Source organism: Haliaeetus albicilla, chromosome 1, assembly GCF_947461875.1.
Source record: "Haliaeetus albicilla chromosome 1, bHalAlb1.1, whole genome shotgun sequence".
In the NCBI taxonomy this organism is placed as follows: domain Eukaryota; kingdom Metazoa; phylum Chordata; class Aves; order Accipitriformes; family Accipitridae; genus Haliaeetus; species Haliaeetus albicilla.
This window is the reverse complement of record NC_091483.1, coordinates 74791429-74818287: the sequence shown is the minus strand read 5'-3', so window position 1 is coordinate 74818287 and position 26859 is coordinate 74791429. Positions and strand designations below refer to the sequence as shown.

The following is a 26859-nucleotide window of genomic DNA, read 5'->3' as shown; positions in this document are numbered from 1 at the left end:
CATGCATTGGTCCCAAGTCAGACCCAGCGCTGTGACAAGGGACCGGCGGGGTTTTCCTCTTGGACACTGCATTGCTTCCTTAAACCTGTCCCGGTGATCCCCAGCCACTGGCTCTGACGGCAGCCCGCCGACTTTGGTAGGATTTTATTAACAGAGCTGCTTGGAGCCCAAGGTTAAGTGATGGGAATTTCAAAACCAAACAAAACAATAAATTAATAAAATGAACGTGTCACCAGCTGATCCTCTTCTGACCACCATCTGTCCCCTGATCATGTGATGTCTCCCAGCTGGCCACCCAAGAGACAAACCATGCAAGATCATCATCACAACATATGCTGCTATTTACACATTTTTAAAGGTAATAGTTGCTAGGCTGTCATATTAGTAGCTAAAAGTAGTTATTTGGAAGCTAGGGGATTTTTTCTTTTTTTCTTTTTTTTTTTTTTTGAGGAAGCCAGTGACTCAGCAGGTATATTTCTGAAAGAGGCATGTTCAGAGTTGGATCAGTGGAAGTTCCTATGTACAGTATATGTGTCTGTCTCCCCCCCCCCCCCCCCCGCCTTGTTCTATGGTATGCTGTTGTGCCTTTTGTAATAAACAATAGAATAAATAAAATAGAAAGAAGGCAACGATACTACAAATTTTACTAGTGTACCTTTTAGGAACATTATGTGCTCTCTTTGCCATCTCCAGGTTGCAAACCAAGCTGTGCATTTTTAAACTATTGTTAAGATCAAGGATGTGGTTATGAGAAGACTTACAATTTATAGGATACTTAAGCATTAAGGATTGAGGCACAGAACATTTCCTGGGGATTAACGACTGACTGGGTGAGCCTCAGGCCATTAACCCCTGCCTGTCATTAATCTTCAGGAAATGCCCTGCAGTGAGGTCGTTATTGCTGTTATATGCTGAAACAGAAAATAATAATAAGAAAGGTCCGTGGTTTATTCATTTATATTTTACATAACACGGTTATATTGGGACGGTAGGAAATTAACATCTTTCTCTTTAGCTGGTTGTACTGCTCGAATTAATGCAGTTCGTGCATCTCACTATTTTGTGAAAGCTTCTTGTCAGATTGCACAAGTGTAAGCAGGGGCAGAATTTGGCCCAATGCTTGTGTTGCACAATATTTAATACGATGAATAAGCAGTGCTTCTCTGGTATAACTGCTGGCAGAATTTAGCCCTATACAGAAACCAGCTCAAAATGCTTGTTTTACAGCAAAGCAATTTATTCACAGTTCTAAGCATCTCGCAGCCTTTTTTTAACTCATTGAATAATCCTTTTAGGTTCCACATAAAGCAGGTGAAATGCTTCTGCTGCAGTCCTAAGGCAGAACACAGGCTGCATAAATAGCATCTAAATTACTAGGAATACAAAATACACATACAGTAATACATACCTACAAAGGCAAATTCATACTGACAGGACTGCAGTGTGTGCTTATCAGCAGCAAAACATCTCGGGGAAAAAAAAAAGTGGCTTTATATTGAAATTGTATATACATTTCTCTCTCTATTTAAACACTTAAATACTATTTTGTGCATGTTCTTAAACCCAGATGCAGGCTCCTTTTTAATGAGCCTGCCTGCTTAAACATTTATTAGCTGGGAGATGTATAGTTTTCATAAAGCTGGCTGAAGCTTTTTGCAGAACATCTTTGCAAAAAAAGCTTTTTTTTTTTGTGTACATGGCCTCAGTCCTTGCAACCTCCTAGAGAGTCTGTCAAGGCGCAACTTAAAAGCTCGTTCAGGCGACCATGACCCCCTGCTAGCAGATTGTCTGCCTAAAAGGTAAGGGAAAGCTAAAAAAGAAGTAGAAACTTAAAAGTAGCTTCTCAAAGGCTGCATAGATCTTTTTTTTGTTAAACCTAAAGTGTTTAAAAGCTTTAATATTGATGGCCTGTCAACTTTGTCCTGATTCTTTGGCTTTCAGTTAAAAGGTTTTTGTTGTTGTAGCTTATGCAGTTGCTCTGTTGCTATGGAAACGTGACATCAAAATGACGTTTCTCTGTTTAAAAGCTTTTAACTAAATTCCTGCCTGTCAGATGTAGGCCCCATTTTGTGCACTCAAGCTTCAAGCTGTTGCAAAAAGGTTTCATATGTTCTGTTGTCATTCAAATTCTTTATCCACATATGCATGTCTTGCACTACAAAAAACCTCAACTAAAAACTCAATCTATATTAAGTGTCCTCTTTTAAAACCCTTTTAGGTCAGTCAGCAATGGCTGCAGCAGAAATTCCCAGTTACATTGTCTCTTCTCAGACTGAGAAACACAGGAGGGCCAGAAACTGGACTGATGCAGAAATGAGAGGTTTAATGCTGGTTTGGGAAGAATTTTTTGATGAGCTGAAACAAACTAAAAGGAATGCCAAAGTTTATGAGAAAATGGCTAACAAACTCTTTGAAATGACTGGAGAAATTCGCCACGGAGAGGAAATAAAGATAAAAATTACAAATATGACATTCCAGTACAGGTAAGCTTCAGTTAATTCTTTTTATTTTAAGAGATTTTAGCAGGGACAACGCAGTGATTTTTGCCTTTCAGAAAGAAGTCTCCTAGAGGAAATCTGTCGATAAAAGATTAAAGATTGTTCATATCGCTTTTAAAATTCTCTCTTGCCAGTGCTGTTACGTCATTGTTAATTTTTTTCCCCCATTTCATGTCAAACTCCGGGGCAACTTTGTTTCTTTATAATTAGCTAGCGTTGTTATGATGCAGAGGGATGGAAATGTATTTAGTGGGAAAAGATTTTTTTTTTTTTTTTTTTTCTTCTCTTTGCTGAGGGGACTGATTGTGTTAGCTTGGCAGCAGTTCCTTGCAGTGAAACTCCTGCAGTTTGAAGTGGCCAGCAAGAATCGGTATTGCGAGGCAAAGTTTAAAAAAAAAAAAACCCCACCGAATAATGTTTTGGGGGGCTGAAGCTCCTGGATTATGGTCTCGTGAGTTGAAGGGTTACACTTCACGGGGCCAAGAATAATTGAATGTCTTGTTACTGAGTGACACACATTGCTATAATTATAAGCAGCAGCAGCAGCAGCAGCGAAAGAACTATTATATCTGCAGAGAGAGAATCAATGTGCACCGTCAATACTGCTCCAAAGGAGTCGGGGGGAGGGCGGAGGTGTCTACAAGGGGATGATAAAGAACAGGCAGTGTCAGTCAGGAGGGGAAGTTGCCTTTAGAAAATGCGAGGCGTTTGGGCATTTGTTGTTTGCGGGGGAAAAAAATAATTAGAACTTAAAAGAAATATTTGCGTATCTCCCCCCCCCCCCCCCCCTTTTTTTTTAATTCTTATCTCTGTGAGGCACAAACTGCCTCATACTGGAAATCCTGAGTGGTGATTTTAGCTATGTGCTTGTAATGCAAGAAAATCAAATATGTGAGACTCTTATTTAATCTCTCCTCAAAGCTCGTATTAATAATAAAAAAGGTTATTACAGCAGGCAACCATGTTAAAACTGCTCGCTTTTCTGTAAGGCACCCTTACTGTATTTAATGCAGAGACTACTCATCAAATAGAAAACTGGGGAAAATCCTGTAAACCCCTTAACTTTGAATGTCCTCCTCCTACATTTCTAGGATCCACAAGCATAATCTTTAACATCGTTTCCCATAACATTAAACTTGATGTTTTGTAGCAAATGCTAATGTCTCCAAAATGTTTTACTAACCCTGCTGTAATCCTTACAATCTCCTTCGCCCAGACTGTAGACGAGAAAGCTGGAAGTAAGATAAATTTTTGCCCAGCATCACCCAGCAATTCACACTCGGATGCAGATTTAGAAGTCGGGAGTTGTTGGCTACCAGGCCTTTACTTAGTCTGCTAAATCTGCAGTCCTCCCTGCTGAGAAATACATCCCGTGGCACTGAGATTTTACAGGTGTCTAGCAACACTGCACAATATTTAAGTGCTGTAATTGCCAAGTGGAATAGGTTATTTCTGTCAGCCTTTGTTCTAAATTTTCAGTGTTGTCATCAATCAGACTGCCTCAGTTTTTCTAATTAATGTTTTTACTTCAAAGTTGCACCAGGGGAAGGGAAGAAATAAAATCACTCACATACGTGCACTCTGTGTGTGTATGTGTGGAAACACAGCACTTTTTTAAAAAAAAAATTCATCTTATGTTTCTGTGAACTTCTAAGATTGCTTCTGTTGCATGTTGTCATGCTGCTTTTCTATTTTGCAGTGCATTGCAGCTCCCTGCTTATTAATTAAGATGCTAATGTAGGAGAGTTAGAAAACTGCCTTGCACTGTCACGGTGCTGTTTCATTTTGTATGAAACACATCTTTCTTATTGTTTGTTCTTATCCAAAGCACGCCTGTGTGCTTTGCTTTCGAGGCAAGGGGGTAGAGAGAAGAGGGACAAACAAAAGCTGTGACTTACAATTTCTAGTTTTCTGGGTACTTTTTGTTGGTGTGTGAAGATAGCAGACGTTGTGATGAAACTGTGAATGATGTGAGTTGCCACCGACTGCTGGCTTTGCTGTGAGGCAGCTGAGTTTTAATCCACGTTTTGGTGCCTGCAGGATACTTGAGGAAGATGCTTTACCTCACTATATTTCTGGGCATCATTGCTGCACTGTGGCATAAACTGAAAAAGAAGATCCTCAGAGTAGGAAAATGCTCTATTTTGAGAAAATATTTTGTAATGATTACGTAGGGTTAGCAAGCGTGACGTGGGAGAAGGTAGCACCAGCAGCAGGAATGAGGGGGGTGTTCTGCACCCGAGTGGTTATTTCTTCCTACCACTTCAGGATCCTTTACTTTTTTAGGCAACTGCTTACAGTGTTGCAAACGTGCTATGGTCTCTAGTCTTTAATAGTCAGAAATGAACTGGATTAGAATATTTAATCAGATGATATTATTATTTAGCTGTGTGCCATGATTTCATAAAGGAAAATAAAATTTCTGTCCTACAAATTGCTATGCATATGTATATGCATGTATACATACATGTATTTTTTTTTTCTGTAAAAGGAAAAGCAGTACTAGTCCTTTTAACCAAGTTCAGTGTTAAAAGTGTTGTCACTGGCATGTCTTATCTTGGGACATCTCTTGAAACAGATATTAATGATTAGAAACATTAGAGGATCTGAAATAGAAAGCAGTGAACACATTTATAATGGTCCTTTCCAGTTTGAGGATCCCATAGCATTTTAAGATGCAGTTCTGTAAATACTGATTTGCTTATTTTGCTCAGTGAAAGCCATTACTCATTGTGCACAAGGAGTCAAAGTCAGACAAAAATACACATAGGTAAGGGAGGTGTGTTTCTTAGTCGCTAATTATTGCAGTTGCTGCAGCTAATGCAACTACGTGCATGCTTACGGTGGCACAGAGCTCAGTATGGGATTACAGCCCAAGTATTCCCCTGGTTCCTGGTATGTTGGGATTCTATGTGGAATTTTGTGCTGCCAGATAAAGTTAGTTCAGGTGTAGTTTGGTGCATGTGAGCATCTGTCACAAAAGCAATTTTAGGGTGATCATATCCCGTTCCTCCACATCTGAGGTAAAAACGTTATTCAGATGTTAAAATGCCGTTATATAAATCTATTTTATGTCATTGTTTCCTCCTTGAATTCTTGTGTTTATTTCTGACTGCCCTATATTTCAACGAGGTGACAAGAGAATTGAGAAGATGTTTAGGAAACACAATTAGGCTGAGATGTGGAAAGCTTGCTCTATTAAGAGAAATGGAAAAGTTTATGACTTGCTTGGAAAGAAGGCAAAGAAATATAAAGGAGTTCTAGAGATGCGTAAAAATATACAGTACTATTTTTCAGAATATAAAGCAGGTATTTCTTTTGCCATAATACAAGACGTTATTTATTGGAATTGCGAGGCAAGAAATCTAAAACTAGTTAAAGTCATAAATTTGTATTACACTGCATAATAAGCATGTGGAACTCATTACCACTGAAAATCATTGACACCAAGAGAGTGGTAGGTTGTTTCATTATTATTATTTTTACTGAAGATTAGATTTATTAAATAAAAATACAGACATTGTCTTCAAATTAGATAGGGTTATAAAAGACAACAGGTTTCAGGATACTAGTGGTCAATAGAAAATTAAGCAAGCGTCTTTATGGGCAAACGTGCCCCCAAAACCTGTCTATCAAAATGATTCTTGAAGTATTTAGCACTGACCTTAGTCAGAAGTGAGGCAGTGGGATGATGGGCTGATCTGGGAGCGGTTCCTGTATTCCTCTGCATTACCATAGTCCAAGTGCATTTGGATGAAACTATTCAGGGAAAAATATACCATGACCTGAAGTAATTCTTACTGGAGCCTCAGTATATTAAAGGACCATTTCATCCACCGTGGAAATTGGCTGGGTGGAAAATTCTGCCACAGCACCATAGGTGGAAGGAAAATTTTTTTGCAGGTGTGTTTGAGTAAAATTCTGCTTTTAGGAACTGCTGTAGAATCTGAAATATCTGCTGTGGATAGATCAGCCGCCAGGTTTTTAATGTTCAATTTTAAAGACACCTGTTCGGTGAGCTGCGTGAATGTCCCTATTTATCTGTCTTGGAAGAAGGAAGGGCTGAGTCAAGCCTGCTGGAATGCAAAGTTAAGCTTTCTGATGTGCTGGTCATCAAAAGTTTTGCAGAGATTAGCATGCCAGCTCTTGCAGTTTAGCATCACTTAGAGTATGTGCCGAGTTCTTTCCATTATGTGGGCTACTTGGGGCATTCAGCACATACGAACCAGTAATTAGTCCTTCTAAAAGAAAGCACTGTCCTGTCACCGCTAATACGCTGATCTTAATGTGTAACAGTGCACTGTATCTGTTGTTACAATATTTCCACTGACATAATACACACTGGCTTATAAAAAGGAAGAAGGGTTTGTAAAGCTTGCACAGCAGTCCACAGTTTTGACTGATTCCTTCTGATGTTTAAAAATAAGAACTGTGTGAATGCAAATTTATTATTTTCAAAAACATCACCCTCCCTAAAGCCTAGAAACCAGGATGCAGCTGTTGCTTTTTTATTTAAATTGCAGTCAATTAATGTTAATGATTGGTAAATTTGAATCAGTCTCATGATTTGAATAAAAGATTAGTCTAATTTTTTATTTTCATGTGTACACGATAGCAATTAAACTTTGTTGCTTGTGTAATCCATTGCTATACTCTATGACATTAAGCAACTGGAATATTTGACCTCTGCTACAGCAAATGATAAAATATAAGTGCAGCCAAATAACTGCAGAAAGTTGAGTTTGAATATTTTGCTATCTTTCTCTTTAATTTCAATAATTTATATCAGATGCAGAACTTAGTACTGTACTTTCATACATCTTTCTTCTCCTCACCATTGATTGGTTCATGAACAGTTGCTATTTATTATTTATTTTGAAAGCTTTTCTCAGAAACCCCAGGAGGTGGATCTTGTATCCATTCCTTAAGGCAAGTAGTAATATCAAATACTGTAATAATAATAAAAAAGCAATAGTGTTTTGAGCAAAGCCTAGAAAAAAGGCAAGTTATAGATTGCTTGCTTTTTACTGACTAAATAACGATGATTTAAAAAAACTCTTTAGAACATAATATTGTAATACTTTTATTTTAGAAGGAGAATTAATAGGCGCAAAGAATAAAGTCTGAAGAAAGGTCAACGGCAGCACAAATTACTCAACTGTTGTCTCAGTCCATTCAGTGGAGCATTTTGGCAGTAGGATCTCAAAGCCCATTAATTTATTCACTTCTCTGCAATAAGACAAACAACCACTTTTCAGATTAACTGGATTGACAATGTTTTTCATACTTCAGACATTTGTCCACTGGTAGCTCGACTTTGGTCCCTGAGTTTTTGGAGAGAGTTCTCAGTTGCCTCTGCTCTCAGCTGGATTTTAATAGAGCCTCATGAAACAGCAACAGGTCTAGATAAACTCAGCATGAATTTATTTTGCAAGGTCTGTTGACTTTCTCACTTACCTCTGTTTCTTAGCTAATTTTTCTGCCTGGCTTGCTCACTCAGGCAGTGATTTGCCCAATTTCAAAGTGTTGAATGTTTGGCTCCTCTTCCTCTCTCATTTCCGGTCTCTTGCACCCCAGCCTTACTATTGTCCTGTTTCTTTTTAATGTCTTCATTTTTCATTAAAACAAACAAACAAACCACAGAGAAATAAAACGATCAAAAAACCCCCAACTTTATGTTTTGGATGCAACTAAGACCTGGTGTGATGAGTTATGGTAATGACTGACTGACAGCAGTAAGTTCATCTTTGCTTTAGACTTCAGTTCTGCCAGGGTTATGCTTTCCTTGATACAGGCAAAAACTCTCAGCTGTCTCACTAGGTTTTCTGGACTTCTGGCAGTTGTGGAAAAAATTATTTAAAAATCAGTGAATTCTGAAACTTGGTATTAATATTGCTAAGTTTGGTTTGTTTTTACCAGAAAGCTAAACCATCACCACTATTCCAGTGAATGTTCTCCCTGTTAACCTCCACCTGCCGCGTTCCTACTTCTTTTCCAGAGGACTGACACTCCCTTCCCCCTTATCTTCTCATCTCTCCATCTATTTCATCCTTTTTTTCTTTATGTATGAGCCAGACTCCGTACAGGTAGATGGTTGCTGCTGGTGCTGCTTTTAAGCTAACAAAGTTCTCTTGCCTACCTTCTGGTAGTGATCCTTTTTTTTTTAGCCCAGAGCTATGGTAAGCAGTCAGAAGTGAAAAAATTAGTATCCATTCAATGCATTCAGAGCCAGAGAAATACCTTGTTTTATATAGCTGCAACTCTACAGCTGTGTGGGCGGATAATAAACAACAGCTCTTCCTTCAAAATCGTGATAGTTTTGTAAAAAAAAAAAACCCGTGGTCTGGGTACACAGCTGAGCTCAGACATAAAACCCAAGGTACTGACCTACTCGGGTGAAACACCTGCTCCTGAAAACTTTTCATAGAATCACAGGATGGTTTGGGTTGGAAGGGACCTTTAAAGGCCATCTAGTCCAGGCCCCTGCCATGGGCAGCGACGTCTTCAACTAGATCAGGTTGCTCAGAGCCCCGTCCAACCTGACCTTGAATGTTTCCAGGGATGGGTCATCTACTACCTCTCTGGGCAACCTTGTTCCAGTGTTTCACTACCTTCATTGTAAAAAAAGTCTTCCTAATACCTACTCTGAATCTACCCTCTTTTAGTTTCAAACCATTGCCCCTTGTCCTGTTACTACAGGCCTGGTAAAAAGTCTCTCTCTGTCTTTCTTATGATCCCCCTTTATATATTGAAAGCCCACAATAAGGTCTGCCCAGAGCCTTCTCTTCTCCGGGTTGAACAACCCCAACTCTCTCAGCCTTTCCTCACAGGAGAGGTGTTCCATCCCTCTGACCATCTTTGTGGCCCTCCTCTGGACCCACTCCAACAGGTCCATGTCTCTCCTGTGCTGAGGACTCCAGAGCTGAATGCAGCAGTCCAAGTGGGGTCTCACCAGAGCAGAGTAGAGGGGCAGAATTACCTCCCTCGACCAGCTGGCCACGCTTCTTTTGGTGCAGCCCAGGATACGGTTGGCTTTCTGGGCTGCGAGTGCGCATTGCCAGGTCATGTCCAGGTTTTCATCCACCAGTACCCCGAAGTCCTTCTCCGCAGGGCTGCTCTCAATCCCTTCATCCCCCAACCTGTATTGATGCTGGGGGTTGCCTTGAAAATCACCACCAAGGGTGGGTGATTTAGTGAAAGCAGATGCAAATAATAAGGCTGAAGATACTTGGTTCCTTCTTTATTTCAGTCTTCACTGCCTAGGTGTCTCAGTCTGGTGTGCCTGGAGCAGGATTGGAGGAAATACCAGTAGTAGAAAAGGATTGAGTCAGGAATCACCTGTGAAAGTTTGTGAAGATTGAGGGAGGTCCCTGGGGACCGAAGAAAGGCCACTGTTGAACCCACCTTCAGAAAAGGCAAGAACAGGAATTAAAAGTTGACCAGCTTCCCTTCAACTCCTGGGAAGATCACAGAGCAAGCCATTTTGGAAGCAATTTCCAGTCACATCAAGAAGGTGGTGGTGACTGGAAATAGCCAGAATGGATATACTAAGAGTGACTCATATTTAACTGACCTGCTTGCTTTCTGTGATTAAATGACTAGATCTGTGGATGAGGGTAGAGCAATGTATATTGTCTAGCTTGACAGTAGAAACCCTTTTGACACGGTCTCTGGTAACAGCCTTGTATCCAAGTTAGGATGTTATACTCCAAATGGAGATACTACCAGCTGGGCGAAAAACTGGCTGGATCTCTGGGCTCAAAGAGTCATGGTTAATGGCTTGTACTCCACCTAGAGACTCATTCCAAGCAGAGGACTGTAGGGATTTATACTGGGACATGCCCTGTTTAACATCAACAACCTGAAGGTGGAGGTGGTGGAGTGCATGCTTACAATTTTGCAGACGATGCCAAACTTGGGGGTCTGCACATGCAAGGGCAGGGCTACCATTCAGAGGGACCTAGACAGGCTTGAGGAATGGGCTGACAGGGAACTCATGAAATTCAACAAGGGCAAATGCAAAGTCCTATCCCTGGTATGGTTGAATCCCCTGCACTGATACAGATTGGGGATGGACTGGTTGGGCAGCAGCTCTGCTGATGAGGACTTGGGGGTCCTGGCTAACGTGAGGCTAAACACAAGTCTGGCCCCAGAGCAGAGTCGGCAGAATACCAGCTCTGAGCTTTCCCCGTCCTTTTTGGCACAATGTTTTGCAGTCCTCAAGGCTCAAGCCATGTCCTGTGAAGTTTTAATGCAGCTGCTGGATTTTGCACTGGCATGGCTGAGATGTGCTCACTCATGGCTTTTTGCCGTCTCACCCGTGGGGATGACCGGCCATGGCAAATGTGTTGCAATGAGCTGCTGAGGATGGTAATGTTTTAAACCCCATTGCTTGAATATATTGGGGGTTTCAACATGGGCAAACAAATGTGGAATGTAGACTTGGCTAGTAGCTTATAGTGGTTTAATTGATATGTTTTTCATGCAAATACCCTAAATAATTGAACTAAAAATAATCAATATCAAGTGATGGTTGCTGTCAGCCCTGTATTTAGCTATTTTGTATCTGTGCTGGACGGATATACATGTATTTGTAGGTTGCGCTAGATACTCTCTGACAATGAAATTGCAGCAGTAGGTTGTGAAACATGTATGAAATTAAAATTTTGAATGCATAGAGGGCATAAAAATATGGATGGCTGTGGAGGCTTTGCTATGCAAGACTATGATGTGCATTTCTAAATAGCTGGAAAAGCTCATCAGACCTTGCAAGGATGAGAAAAAAAAAAAAAAAAGAATCCTTAAATGGCTTTAAAATTTAAGCAAATCTTTCTGCCTTCTTTGCTCACTGGTGGATTTCCTCTTACCCTAGGCTGAGAGCTGTTTAAAAGGAAGAACTTCAAGTTCTTGCTTTTAAGTTTGGCACAATTTTTGTCATGTTTACATGTTATTTAATTCTATCCTTTGCAGGACCGGTGTGGGCAGGATGGATTCTGAGGAGGAAAAACCTGAAAGGCTTCAAGAAAAGGGGGGGGGGGGGAGAATGACAGGTGTCCAGGAAGAGTTTTTATCCTTTTTTTTGCAAATGGAAACCTCTTGCTAGCTGTGAGAATCAGATTTGGTTCAGCTTTTTGTTAATTTGAATGAAATTTACTTTATGAAAATGGAGCATTTGTCATTGGTCTTGTCTTTCCTGTTGTGTGTTCCCTTGCTGCATTTTGATTTAGAGTAACAAGATCCCAACTGGGAAAGGCAAATGAAAAGGAAGTTTGGGACTCTAGCTGGACACTGGAGTTTCTTTGAGATGTATAATTCATCTATACACCTCAGTTTTATACTTCTCAGTAAAAGTAAATAAAATAACAATGGGTACCAAGTGGGATAGCAGTGAACTTTGTGTTAGGACTGAATAATAGGTCTCATAATAAGATGCATGTGAAAGACAAGGTCATGGTTGGTAGTCATCTCACTATAATGTTTTTGTGCATGCTGTTTATAGTGCATTATTAATTGTTTTTGTTGTTTTTTTTGGTAAATTAATGAAATTCTATACTTCTTCCTATGCTGATCTTTATTCTGTAACAGACATCTACATCTCATGGTTATTACTAGGATGTTTACCTAGGCAATTCAGAGCTTCTAGGCTATATTGCGAAAAGGATATAAATTATATTTATAGCCACTTGTATTTATCATGGAAAACAAATACTCATTTTTCAAAGCATGGAAGGACAGGGGATGCCCATAGTTTGGTAAAGGCTGTGGTGTGTTGCATACTCCAGTTGTCAGGGACTGCTGTGAGACTGGTTAGTCTGGCACTCTGTAAGGGGAAGAAAAACTATTCTACAACCAACATAGTTCTGTTTCCATTAGAAGTTGTAATGTTCTTTATTTGTATTGAATTTCATTTGGGGTTTACATGCAACTTTTAATCACAGGTCAAAACTAGGAAAAGAAACTAAAAGGCTTCATTGGAGATTAAAAGAATAAAGTGTTTAATTTTATTCTGTTAAAGCATTCAGTTTGACTCCTAAATGTGACCAGAACAAATGTTTTGAGATAGAAGATCTGTATGAAAAGCACTTTTGTAGGAAAACAAGATTTAATGTTGTATGCCTTTTCTTACAGGAAATTAAAATGCATGACTGACAGTGAAACGGTTGCACCTGACTGGCCTTACTACAAAACCATTGATAGGATCTTATCCAAAGTGACAGACCACAGTGATGTGAAAATGCATGAAAATCAGCAACCAGGTCCTTCTACATCACAGACGGAGGCCTCGCAGTCTCCATCAGCTAAGTCTACACCTCTGTATTTGCCATATAACCAGTTTACATATGAAGGAAGGGAAGAGTGCTTTGAAGATGAACATTCAGAGAGCTCGTCAAGCTTACTTTCTTACAAGCTGAGGTAGCATCTATTTTCCCCCCTTGTATTTCACAGAATGAACTGGATCTGCTATGTAAAGGGGACACCCTAGAACATTTTTCTCCAACAGCTTTTGTATCTTTTTTGTAAATCACAAATGAGATCTGTTCCCCAGTCTCAGCCACTTTGCTGAATAAGGGCATTTTCTTTATTCCTTTATGAGATACTAGAGGGCAGTAGGAGGACCGGGCAAAAAGTTGTATAATATTGCCAAAACTCAGCATGCATGTCACTGCTCACATGAGGTAGAGTGTTTATAATAGGAGCATAGGCATGTTCAAGAGAGTCCTGCAGTGCAATCAGAGATACAACATACTGCTTAGATGATTTTTGGCTTGCTCCAGTTTTGCTTTTGGTATGAGTATGAAATTTCTCTGGTTTCAGCTATTATTAAAATGGTGAAAAGATGCAAACTAAATATTTCAGTGGACACTGAAATGCTGCTCATGTAGTTTTGAAGTACATTGTAACATTTTAAATACAATTGAGAATGTCACTTTTTCAAAGTAAATGCTAGTTTGAGAATGCAAACATGTTTCCTTTTTCCATAAGATTGGAGTTCTCTGGAAGGCAATGTTTTAACAAAAGGCAGGGTTGTATACTCGATACAAATTTTAGCCTTTACTGGTCTCATTTTTTGTCCAGAGTGGTGTGAAATAAGAGTTTATTACAGTTTTCTGGCAGGAAAAAAGTTGATCCTAGAGATCCTTATCATGAGTCTGTGAGGCTTTAACTATGACAGTAAAATATCTGTCAGTCATGCAACTGAGAAGGTGTTGAGCTGGAAGCAGAACCAACCTAACAAGTTTGGATTATTGTTTCCAGGCTTACTCTTGGATGAATAAAACTAGGGTAAATTCATTCTATCATTCAAGCAAATAGCCCTTGAACAGCTGATTATTTTTTAAAACTTTTTTTTGGCAACTGAATACATATTAGGGTGTGTAATTCTTGAACTGTAAGCAGCAATTTTTTTCATCCTAGTTCATTGTAAGCAGATATCCCTGATACACAATCTCTCTTGATTTTAGGATTTGCAAACTCCAAGATCACTTTTCTGAAGCAATAACTTTTTTTTTCTAATTCACAATTTGATTTCCAATAATATTATTTAATATTTAATTAGAAGGTCACTTTTCCACAAATATGAGCTATAGTTTGTTCACTAGGCTATTTAATAACATCAGACTTTTTCAAAATGCCAGATGTTAAGTTTCTTCAGCTTAGGGACAACTCCAGGACAATCCAGTTTTGTACCATAGGTGACTGGTAGGGGATGACAGAGGTCACCACACCAGGTTTCATTACAGAGTGTAGACAAGCCATCACAGAAGTCAAGGTAATCGACCACAAATGTGTATCTATCTGTTGTGCTTACAGTTTGCACGTGGACTCCCACTGTCACGTAGATGCTTTCATTCACAGCTAAAGTGGACTTAAGCCATTCTAACTGAATTATTTCCACAGTGTTAAGATCTGGAAAATTTAGGCTATAATGCATTTTAGCCAGCTTCAGGGTTAGTGGGTTTTTTTACTTTGTCCAAGGTAATTACCTAAGCTGTTTTAGTAAAAAATATTTTAACTTTACTTGGCCAATGTAGAAACTGCAGGTCATTTAACTCTGGCCTTTAACGGCACAGGCTGGCTTTCAACTGGCTGCAAGGCTGTATGGGAGGTAATGATGCTTTGTCCTTGCAGTAGGTCAGGCTGCAGTGCTGCTGTTGCCTGCTAAGGATGGCTGTGCAACTGGGTTTGGGAGCTGGAGGAAAGGGTAAGTCAGGTATCAGTGTGGTAGGACCTCCATTATACATTGCTCTCTAATTTACAAATGCAGCCGTGCTTTCACAGCCTCTACTATAAACAACTTTTGTGCAATATAATATTGTGCTTATCATTTAACAGCAAGATACGTACATATTCACAAGCTAAAATACAGTTCTGCTGTGTTTTAAAAAAGAAAAAGTTGAGCGGTAGATACCACTTGAGAGATTAGTATGACGTTTCAGGTGACCATTGTGATCGGATTAAAAATTAGAAGGCACTTGTGATATTAATGGGGCACATATGTGGGAGGAGGAAAAGTGGTATTCCAATAGTCATAGGAGGTTTTGAAAAGCTTGTAGAGCTTTGACCTGTTTAGTTTAGCCTGATGAATGAGAGAAGGGTAGGGAACCCTTCTTGGCCAGAAGGAAATACAGTGCTTGCTAATGATATCAGATGGGTTAAAATCACTTACAGCTGCCATGGTAAGACAAGGAAGATAATTCTTTTAGAGTTACTAATGGAAAATTATGAACTGAGAAGCAATTTTCAGTGTAAGCAATTAGTGTGTCATCCTGTATTTGAAAAACACTTTAAAATAGCCAACAAGAGACAAAAGAATTAGCATACAAAATTTGGGTCCATCTTGGCTTTTTTGTAAATGCCCTTGCCTCTAAACAGTACACAGTTGATCTAACAGACTCAAAAAAGGAGCTAAAGGCAATACTGGGATTCGAAATTAAAAGAGCATTTCAGGTCCTCAATTTCTCTCTTGATTTTTGTACTTTACGGCTACACAAAACAATTATTTTGAAACATTTTGAAAAGTATATGCACATATCTATATGTAAAATATAGACGCATTTTACAGCTTTATATTTTACAACTGTATATTCCTTTTTTTCCTGTGAAGCAGACTATACACAGATCAGTCAAGTATGCAAAGTAAGCTTAGGGTATGGGATTTTTTTCTTCAGTAATAAAAATCATAATATTACGGCAACAATAGATAGTGGAAAAAACCTCAAGCAGTACTTTTTTTAAGTCAATTTTTAAACTTCTGAAAACTTTAGTGTTATTCCCTTAAACTCTCAAACACAGCTTTTGAGTGTCAGCTTTGTATTTTCCACAGTATCCTTGAACATAGCAGGAGGATACTTGGCTATATAAATTACAATTTAAAAAAATGTATTGATTTTAATGTTTAGCTTTCATGATAGAGGAAGATTCCAAGATTTATACTTCAATCAATACATACATAGTCTCAAGTTAAAAATAGCTGAAACTGGGTTTCTTCGCATTTTTATTTGAAATTCTTTGTATTTGGGACCTTCTTACAAAAAACAAATTTTGCTAGGTAGTGATAATACATTTCATGTGGGATAAAATTAATTTTTATTTTTGTTGCAATTTCCAGATGAGGAAAACATTTGGAATCCCTATTTCCCTTTAGTGTGGCTCCTGCTATTTGTTTAGTATTGTTCTAACACTGTTCTTGGGCTTCAACAAAGCTTGTATTTTACTGCAATGTCCATAAAACATCTGACAATAAGAGAATTATTCTATTATGGTCAGATAATATAATGCAATGTGGCGGAGTCTTGTACTGCAGCTTAAACTTTTAGAATCAAAATTCCTGACACCACTATAAATGACTTTTTATCTAACTGAAAACAGTGTTTTTTCACCCTGTGGACTAATTTATAGTCTTTATTTTCATTGTTAAAGTAATGACAGAACATAATTATACAGACTGCGAATGTAATTCAGACTTCATCTGTTCTGCCATTTCTATTGTACTGAAAATGGGGGTCAAAGAGTTACTTTCACAGATTAATAGACCATAATAAAACCACCATGTCATCTACTCTGACTTCTTGTTAAATACCATCCGTGTACTTGAATCCAGTTATTTTGGTGTGGAGCCCAGAAATGTTATGGAGGGGGTTCTGTGACATGCTTCCTTTCAGCAGAGGACTACTGCACTCAGGAGCCCCATGTCTCTGTTGTCCTCCACTTCTCTGCTTCCATGATTCATTTGACTCTTGGAAATTTTTACTAGATATTCAGTCTAGATCTGATGTATTCAGAAGATGGAGAATTCAGTCATCCCTATGGGGTTCTGTTCTAGTGATTAATCCTTTGCTTAAACCAGTGTCTTGTTTCTAATGTGGATATGGTGATTAAAATGTCAGATATTACTTCTATTTATTTTTCTTTTCACTATATTGGAGACCCTTTCAGCATTTTTCACTTTTTGCCTCAAGGTAGTTGTGTACCATGATCATACCATCTTTGGTATTCTTTAATTTTTAAATGTAGGTTAAATAATTTGGTACAGAAGGTTTACATATGGAGAAAGAGTAAGAATTGGTAACATGAATTAGCTAAGATATGAATTGTTTAATAGAAGTGCATTAAAACTTGGCGAGGTTGCTAATTCAGGAAATAACAGTTTTGGCAAAGCCTTTAATCTTTCTAAAATTATGCCATGGCTATTTAAAATCTGAATGGGCAGCATCTACAAAGAAGTTTGAGCTTTAGGCTATGCGCATTATGTAGTGCATCTTAACTCATTATGCAGACTTGTTATCATAGCAAGATGCTTTGCCCAGGCTCCAAGCCATTTTTGTGGTTCTTTTCTATACTTGACTTCAAGGATGAGCCTCATTAATTCCTGAATGCATCTGGCTGTATTTGAATGAGCCGAGTTTACCAGGAGATCCAGGTTGCTCGATCCTCAGTCCTCAAACTCTGAAGATCTTTGTGCCATCTCTAAAATTAATGAGACTTATTTCCAGATCATTGTTAATTATTTTCCATAAAGATATGCGTTATGGAGGTCCACTCAGATTTGTACCTAGCTAAAAAAGCACAAACAAGTCAGAAATAGCCCTTAGCTGTTGAAAGCCATAAATTCCAGAAGCCAGTGGTACTGGAGACCCATTTGCCATGGAGTAGTCAGAAAGGAAGAATTGTTTTAGTGGTTTTGTGGGGGTAAAACATTTTGGTAGACAGATAACTCTTTGTATTCAACTCCTGCTTCATTTATTATTCACACACATCCCTGAAATTGGGCCTTATTGGGTGAGTGCAGGCAATCAATCAAGGAGCTTCTAATTGAACAGTGAATTAAATCGATCTTAGATAGGTAGGCAGCAAATGCATTTGAGACTTGCCTAATATCTTGCCTAATTACATCTGGAGGTTTTGCTTTGTTCACCCTGGTCCCCAGTAAACACTGTCATTTCTGCTCGGCCTCCTAGATGAGATGGAACGTTTTCTTTCCCTTGGTTTGCTTCCTTTGAACCCTGCCTGTCTGTTCTAGAGCACAGTGTGGAAATAGCTTTGCAAGAGTCTGCTTGTAACACAGTCCCAATGCCAGAGCTCCTCCACACTTCATTTGTGCAGTCGGGGGAATACCAGTGCCAATTCTTTCGGAGGCTCCCTGCCGTAGACACTGTGAAGGCCCGAGAGTATCAGCAGATTTTGTACTTGAGGTCCTGGATTTCCTAAACCCCTCTTTCCTCCAGATCTCAAAATCTACCTTCAGAGACTAGGCAGACTAGGCTTGGCAAAGAGTGGAGATGCTTCTTTGGCAGAGGCTGTGGATGCTGTCAGGATCTGTTGCACCCCTACTGTCACAGACATGTTGGCTGCACAGGAATGCAACATGGAGAATCGGCAACAAGAACCGACTGGTGTTTGCTGCAGCAAACATTGATCATTTCTTATGCTCATGCCTATAGATTGCCAAACTACACATACTCCTAGCTGAAACTATTTGAGGATACTGATGCTGGTGGGCTACACAGTGCTGAACGCATATTCCTATCCCTGCTTCCCTCTCGACTTTCTGTTATAAAAAGTTACTGACACTGGAGAGGTCTCTCTGGTGTGCTGCCTAGGAGAGCTAAAACTTCTCAAGAAAGATGGCTAAATATCTGAGGAAATGCTTCAGTATTCATATAACTCCTTCAGGCATCACTGGACATTTTACGTTGTTTCATGTTGCTGAGGGTTCTTTACTTGTAAATCAGATTCTTTAGGTCATTCTTTTGTAGACCCCTTCTCAAGAGCTCTCCTTCAAGAGCTATTCTGAAAGAAGAGAGGATTGTAAATTCCAAGTCCTTAGTATGGACTTGTGAGTGATCACAAAACCTTCTCATTGATAGTCACTGTGGCTGGAGAGAAAAGGAGACTGGGAACACCATCAAAGCTAGGGGTGTCTGAAATTCTTTTCAATGAAGGCTGTCTAATTACCAAGTCATGTTTGTTAATTGTAAACAAACATAGAGGGTACTTAGGAGACCTTGAAGTATCCTTGTGCCCTGGCTTTCAGGGGGACTTCTCTGTGCTGAAACCTGATTTTGAGCAAGCGCTTGTCAGCGAGTACTTTCTCAGTTATTAGCAGACTGCAGGTACTGCTGATACAGTTCCCCAGGTAGCTGCCATCACCACCACACATTTTGCTTCTCTTTCCTCTCTGAAGCTGTGCAAGACAATAACTGTCTTGGGCATATGGTTATATGTCTTACAGGTTTTTGACGGATCACAACTGTTTAACTGAAAAACAGATAAAATCCTGTACAGACTCTAGGAAAACACTTCAAAGATTTTTTTTCTTCTCTTAAACATAAGGCTTATTTTAGGTCTTTCAATCCAAATTACTCTATGTCCTTTTTTCATGTTTTTTTTTTGGTCTCGATTGAAATTAAAAACCACATGGCAGCCACAATTGCCAAGAAGGTCACGCAATACTCAGTGCAGCTCAGTACCATTGACATGCCTCAGATCTTCTCTCTCATTCCTTATGAAGGACCATTCTCACCAGGGCTTACTTTGACAAGATGCAAGCCCTCTTGTGGCTCTAGGAGACAGTTCTTACTTATTTCAGATAGCTACTTTCTAGTACTGTATAGGGAAGAGTGTAGAGATCCATCAAGCTTTCAATATTTAAATCCTTTGTGAAGACAAGTTTAAATTCAAAAGGTGACTTTGGCTAAAATAATACCATAATTTCAGAAAGTTTCTTGCTCTGCCTACCAGAAAACATGCATTCTTTGTGAATGTGAATGCAGTGATGGGAACCTTGGAATAACAGATTCAGTGCTTTCCTTAGACTGCTGTAGACCTTTTCAACTTGCTTGACCTCTTTGAGAACCACATTTCAAATCATTCTGGCCCTTAGAGTTAATGGGGAGAAACAGAATTTGCTGTCAGCCAAGACCCATTCTTGCAGGATTGGCTGGCTGTGATAATCTCAGTAATCAGCTGCAAGCTTGACCCACAGTTTGAGCAGAGCAGCATGTATTTATTTTACACACATTTATTTGATGCCCAAAGTCAAATATGATATATAGATCTGCAAAGGTGAGCTTATTTTGTATATCTTCCAAAGTGTTGTTTAGCATAAAGATGATGACTTTTCCTTTCCCTTAGCATCATGGTAGTAGTGTAATAGTGATAAAGCCCTTTGAATTGTACAAGTAACTTTAAATTCTTGGATAATCTGAAAGCCAGTGGTCTTGTTCACTGTGTTAGTGTGCCACCTGCAAAGGAGCATTGTTGTTCTTTCTTACCTGTGCACAGGGAGACAGCACATTCAAATGACTAAACAGTGCTCAAACTGTTTCCCTCATGACCAATTCTAAATTTTTTTCTCTAAGATTTTAATAGCATTTAATTTAATCCACTTGTTTCTTTTTGTAGAACTCACCCTTTTTCGGTCATTGCATTCTTAAATGTCAAGGGGCTTGTATCTTTTTGTTATATTTGCATTAATTCTTTCAGGTGCTTAGGATTGTTTATTTCTCTTGCTGAGATCTGAATGTCACAGTCACTGTTGCACAAAGCCTGTCAAGTAGGATAAGAACATGAATGAAATTATGATACAAATCTGCCACAGCTGAGTGACCTCCCTCTCCACTCCCCTTCTTCCCATTAATGAAAATACATTCCTCAAGAGTTCAAGTTACCCTTATTCAAGGATGCCTTGAAATCTGCAAGATGTTGACATAGCATACTACTCACAACTGTGCTATCTCATTATTGCATTTCACCTAGAAAGGATACTGCATTTGGCAGAACATGACTGAGATTGCTGTTTGTGTGAACAGACTTCAAGACCCATCATCAGATAACTTTGATGTTGGGGACTCCAGTCTGGAGTTACAAAAAGTGTGAACAAACGCGTGGACTACCACTTTAAGTTAGAAAAGAAGTGATCCAGCTGTAACTGGAGGTTTTTAAGACGTGTCATACACTTACACATTTGCCGGCTCGTACTCAGCCGGCTGCCGACCAGCACCCCCAGGTCCTTTTCTGCCGGGCAGCTTTCCAGCCACTCTTCGCCAAGTCTGTAGCACTGCATGGGGTTGTTGTGACCCAAGTGCAGGACCCGGCACTTGGCCTTGTTGAACCTCATACAGTTGGCCTCAGCCCATCGATCCAGCCTGTCCAGATCCCTCTGTAGAGCCTTCCTACCCTAGAGCAGATCAACCCTCCCTTCAACTTGGTGTCATCCTCAAACTTGCTGAGGGTGCACTCGATCCCCTCATCCAGATCATCGATAAAGATACCAGACAGAACTGGCCCCAGAACTGAGCCCTGGGGAACACCACTTGTGGCCGGCTGCCAAGTGGATTTAACTCCATTCACCACAACTCTTTGGGCCCAGCCATTGAGCCAGTTTTTTACCCAGAGCACGGTACGCCTGTCCAAGCCATGAGCAGCCAGTTTCTCCAGGGGAATGCTGTGGGAAACGGTGTCAAAGGCTTTACTAAAGTCCACATAGACGACATCCACAGCCTTCCCTTCATCCACTAAGAAAAGAGGGAATCTTGTAAGCTGTATCCTGCTAAACTTTTATGTTTATAATGTTTTGTGATGGAATATATAAATGAGTGGTCACTGCAACTATTGTGTCTCAGTGCAAGGGCAAATTCTGAGACTAGTATTCTGTAGTGGGTCCAGCCTTCCTGATGCAATGCTTTAAGAAACAAGCTGTAACTTACCACCACACATAACAGTGCAGCGCTTTCTCTGGATGGGATGGTTATTGCAGCATTAAAATTGGAGTTTTAATGGCCAGATGAGCAAAATCTCTCTCCCAATACAGTTTATAAATTCAATGTGTAAGAAATGTCAAGATTTAAAAAAAAAAAAAAAAAGCCTGGTATTGTGCAGGGAAAATTCTTATTAAAAACAATGAGATTTAAAAACTTTTTTTTTTTAAACTGTCTGTAACACTATGCAATAATTCAGTAAATACTTATGTTTTGGCATGAACTTGAGAGGGAATTTATTGGAGAACACAGGTTTAAAAATAGGACTAGGTTGTAGCTTGGCCAAGAATGTAGTATAGAATTTTAGGTTCTAACATAGTTTTTTTTTTTTATAAATATAAGTTTAATTGTTAACATGTATTCACATTTCAGAGCTGAAGAAAGACCAGTTAAGAAAAGAAAAATGCAAAGCTGCAGCTTCCAAAAGAAGAAGCTAAAAATAATGGAGGCCATGTTGGAAGAACAAAAGAAGTTGAGTAGAGCTATGGAAGAAACCTGTAGAGAAGTACGCAGGATTCTGGATCAGCAAAACATCATTCAAGTTCAAAGCTTACAGTTACAAGAGAGAATGATGAATCTACTGGAAAAAATGATCTCCAAATCTAATGTGTAGTTTCCTTTGTGAATGCCTCTGAGATTACTATTGATATTATAGATATCCCTTTATTGCACACCATATGTGTGTCTGTTGCCCTATTCCCAGGTTTTCCATGGAAATTAAAACCCTAGTGTAATCTTAGTTAAGCAAAGAGAACAGATAATGCAGGGCGAGAGGTATCCAGTATGATAAAATTAGTGCAATATATGCCGAAGTTGAATTATTTTTATATGGAAAGGTTAAGGAATGAATAGCTCTGGGAACTTCAGTACTATTTATGCCTAGGTCAGGTATTGTTTTACAAACAGTGGTGTTGTATATTGCTTCACATCAAGGACTGTAGCTTGACCTGTTGTAGGAGAACGAAATAGTGCATTTCTAAACATGGTAATTGCATCTTGACTTTGCTGATGATTAAACCCTGTTTTGAAACATATGCCGTGATTGTGCAAGTGAACTATGGTTCTTGTGAAGAGCTAGTTGGGACCATGAGATACATCATTTTAAACTCCATGCCTGATATGAATAGTACTCTAAAGTATTAGGGTAAAAATAGTCTATTCAAATACACTTTTGATATAAAGAGAAACCCCCAAACCCACCTTACTATATGCTGAATACTAAAATGTATAGAAGATACTTGAAGTTGCTTTTGATATTAAATGTTTAATTTTTTTCATTATTAACTGGAATCTGTTGACTTAATGAACAACCAGCAATGAAAACTCTCATTTATTCTCTATCACAAAAGAAAAATATTGTATTGTGTGTATATACATATATATATATATAATCTATCAAATGAAATAAAGAAAAAGAAGAAACTTATTTATTATTGCTGGGCAGATAGTATGCTTTGGGACAATGAAAAATACTGGGAGAGATAACCACGGTCAAAGTTTTTAAATTCTTAATTGCAGTGCAAAGATCTATACTGATGCCCAAAATATAGAGGTGGAAGTCATGAAGAACATTCAATACCTCTACAGTAGTAGTTGCTGGTGGCACAGCTTCGGTGTGCAATTAGAGGTTTTAAGGTGTGGTCTGTAGGGAAGATCAACATTGATATACCACAAGAGGGAGCTGGAGGCATAAAGGATTGTATTTAAGTCGTTAAGATGAGGTTCCAGCAAATGTTTCATTCTTCAACGAAATATGACATTGAAATAACCTTTAACATAAACTTAAGAATTTATCGGCTGAATTTCCTATATACCATTTCTTTTTGCATTCTCCTTGAAAAACATATTTCTGCTGCTTTCACTGTATTTGCAAGACTGAAGGTTAGATTCAGATATAGAAGTATGGAATTAATGTTAGTACTAAGAACTCAGGCCATTTTCCATTCCCACTATTAAATAATGCTCCCTCTTGAAACTTTGCTTTTGAATTTTTGCATTTTCCTATATATTTTAACATATTGTTGCCTAAGCTAATGTTAGCTAAACTATTTTAAAACCCAGACCCAGCCAATTAATCTGTAATTATGTTTAGTGAACAGGATAAAGGTTATACTCACCAAGCAAAGTAATAATATGTGGAAATGTTTCTTAGAAGATCCTGCAGGTATGAAGATTAAGAAAGATTAAGTATGTAAATGCGGCCCATTCCTAGAGAGTTTAATTCATGATAACAGGATAATGCAAATGTAGTAGAAGACTGAACCAGCAGAAAATGGTGGCTGCTGAAGTATAAGCGAAATAACTTTCCTTCACTCCACCTTTACTACAGTGATTGGGTGACTGGAAAAAGGGCACGTGTCTGCAAAGATAGGGTGATAGCTGACATTTAGCAAAAGTGAAATTCCAAATACTTTTGTGTGTGTAAATCGAATTAGTCATGTCTGGAAGAGAATCATAAAACCTTATTGTATCTCTGCCTGCAGAGCTACTGTTAAAACCAGGACTGTTCCTAATGTTATATAGGCGATCAGAGTACGTGCAAGAGCATTCTCATACAGGCATATAAGAGAGAGGGCATATATGTTGTGTGCTTTGTCATGGTTTTGCACATTCCAAATGTAGATCTGTAACAGATTTGGGTAGGCTGATGTATCCATGTTGTAGTGCTTCCTGACACTTTAACTTGTTTACAGTAAGATATAAAGAAACTCTCCCCTGACTCCACAGGAATTAATAATATTTACTGATATTATCTACTTGAACCTTATAGCAATTAAATCCAATTAATGAGCAATAACAATGGCAGCGTATGTGAACCTTGTTCCGTAGAGTAGGTAGCCCCTCTCCTTGCATGCTAAAAGAATTGTAACTCCAGAGCTGTAGGAGCAGGAATGGAGGAAATCCACTGATTCCTTGCCTGCTACCACAAGCAACCGTGTCATATAATCCCTTTTGTAAATGTGTGGACTTTAAAATGAATTAGGTGCTTTGTCCCCAGAATTATATGAAGAGCTGCATTAGAGATGGGTAAACTGCAGTTTAGAAGACTGCTTCTAGGATTATTCCTGCTCAGTTTATACCAATTTCTTCTTGTATCAACACTGTGATTTTGTCACTTTCTGTAGCATTTACTCTTGAGAGCCAGAGGTCATGTCCCATGCAGACCTTTTTCAGAAGACTAACACTCTTTTATAAGGTAGGGATTATTCTAATGACTGTTTTGTTAATTTTGCTCTTTGAGTTCATCCTTTTTAAAGATGAATGACCAGAATGATATACAGCATTCTAGATGAGACTCTGAACATTGTCTTATGTAACTACATTAAAGGAAGTGGTGTTTTCTGGAGGTTGTGAGATTTTATTTCTATATAAAACATCATTTTTTTTAGTAGTTAAATTTAGAAATTCAGTTTTAAAACCTCATCTCTTTAACAAAAGGCTTTATTCCCATCCTTCCAGATTATATGTATTCTAGCCTTGTTTTTGTTCAGAGAGTGAACACAGCACTGCTGTAGACAAATATGACTAGTTTCATGTATGACAGAATTTTTCTAATGCTCTTTTTGACAACAGGTTAAAAATTCCCTATCTACCCATAGTTTCTTTTTGCTGCTTGTTTCAGTTGTTTTAGTAAAGATTGAACATTTACCTGAAAAAATAGGTTGAGTGATTTTTCTGTTTTTGTTTGTTTGGTTGGTTTTTTTTGTTGGTTTTTTTTTTTAAGGTAGGTGCAGATTTCTCATCTATAGAGGACAGTTAGCTGCAGGTAAAGATATTTGAATATTTGAGCTATTCAGACAAATTATAACTTGAAAGACCTGCCTAGAATTAAAATGCTTGGTAGAATTCCTGGTTTTGCAAAACTGAGACACTGCTGTTGTGTCTGTATGAGTAGGGAGTTTCAAGTGTAGTAAGTATCCAAGGAGAGCACATCAGGGGTTACTCAAGTTTATCATTGTAACTATGACATTAAAGGAACTCCCTCATGGCTGCTATAAGTGTGATCAACAAACAAACTGTAGCACAGGAAAACAAATTTCTTATTTTCAGGGCAGTAACGGGGTCAACACAGTATGATATCACTTTCATTAAATGAAGCGCCTGTATTACACACAGATGGTGCAAATGGAAAAAATAAATAGGGGAGGAAATATGCTGCCTGGAGGCAGGTGACTTTGTAAGTGATGTAAAAATGGAATGAAAAGGAACCTGAGGAAGCAGATGAGAAAATGAGACATTGAGAAACATGCAAGCAATTGAGGAGAAGCTGACTGTGATGAAAGGAAAGATGGGAAAAAAATATGTTAGGCAAAGGGGCAAAGTAAATGCCTCCCAATGAAGCTAGTAATGACAGGGACGAGAAGGAACATAACATTTTAAAAGACAGGAAAGTGAAAATGGAAGAAAAAACATAATGTTGAAGGAGAAAAGTTACATTACACTGTATATTTTGAATAGACAGCTCCTACCAATAACTTAGACAAGTTCTAAATAGGGTACAGCAAGTAGTGATATTTTTTTTTCCCACCAGAGAAAAATAAGTCTCTGGACAAATACTTGGAAGCAAAAATATTTTTCACAAACTAGAGAGGTTAAGTAATTTCTAGTAGGATCCCATTATAATTAAACAGCATTTTCTCATGTTGGTATTAACAATTTGCTGGTTAAAATAGTTTGTAACTTTTTTTTTTACTCCTTTGCTTCAAATTGGAGAAGCATTTTAAGATTTTAGCTTATTTCAGGCCTTGCCAAGTTTAAGTTATCCACAAAACCAGGCAATATATTTATGGACATGGAATGTCTTTTATCATTTTCTCCATAAACAGCTATCTCTTTTGTAAAGTACAAAACCAGCAGAAAAACACATAAAGAGAATTTAAAAATTATTTTTCCAGACTTAATCTGCCCAATTCATTGTAGGTAAAAAGAGTTTACAACTCTGTAGACTTACCCTAAGTTGACAGCCTGGTTCTGTGAATAGTCTCTTGTACTAAAGTCAGCAGGACTACTCCAATAAATTTATTGAACTCTGTATTTATATGTTTGCAGGATCAGTTTCTATGCTGATAATGTAATGTGAAAGGCAAATTTGAAAAAGAAAT

At 38.5% G+C, this 26859-nt stretch overlaps 1 protein-coding gene across 2 annotated transcripts; it reads left to right on the top strand.

The window, feature by feature from the left end:
• Nucleotides 1–1795: 1795 nt before the first annotated feature.
• On the top strand, nucleotides 1796–25103 carry MSANTD1 (Myb/SANT DNA binding domain containing 1). Of its 2 annotated transcripts, XM_069794786.1 has the most exons (4): nucleotides 1796–2100; nucleotides 2219–2483; nucleotides 12627–12911; nucleotides 22130–25103. In XM_069794786.1, the coding sequence occupies exons 2-4, from the start codon at nucleotides 2230–2232 to the stop codon at nucleotides 22368–22370; spliced, it is 780 nt and encodes a 259-aa protein (XP_069650887.1). In that variant the 5' UTR covers nucleotides 1796–2100; nucleotides 2219–2229; the 3' UTR covers nucleotides 22371–25103. The 2 variants fall into 2 exon arrangements, with proteins under 2 accessions (XP_069650887.1, XP_069650878.1); XM_069794777.1 differs by having other exon boundaries at nucleotides 1796–2483.
• The last annotated feature ends 1756 nt before the right edge of the window (nucleotides 25104–26859 follow it).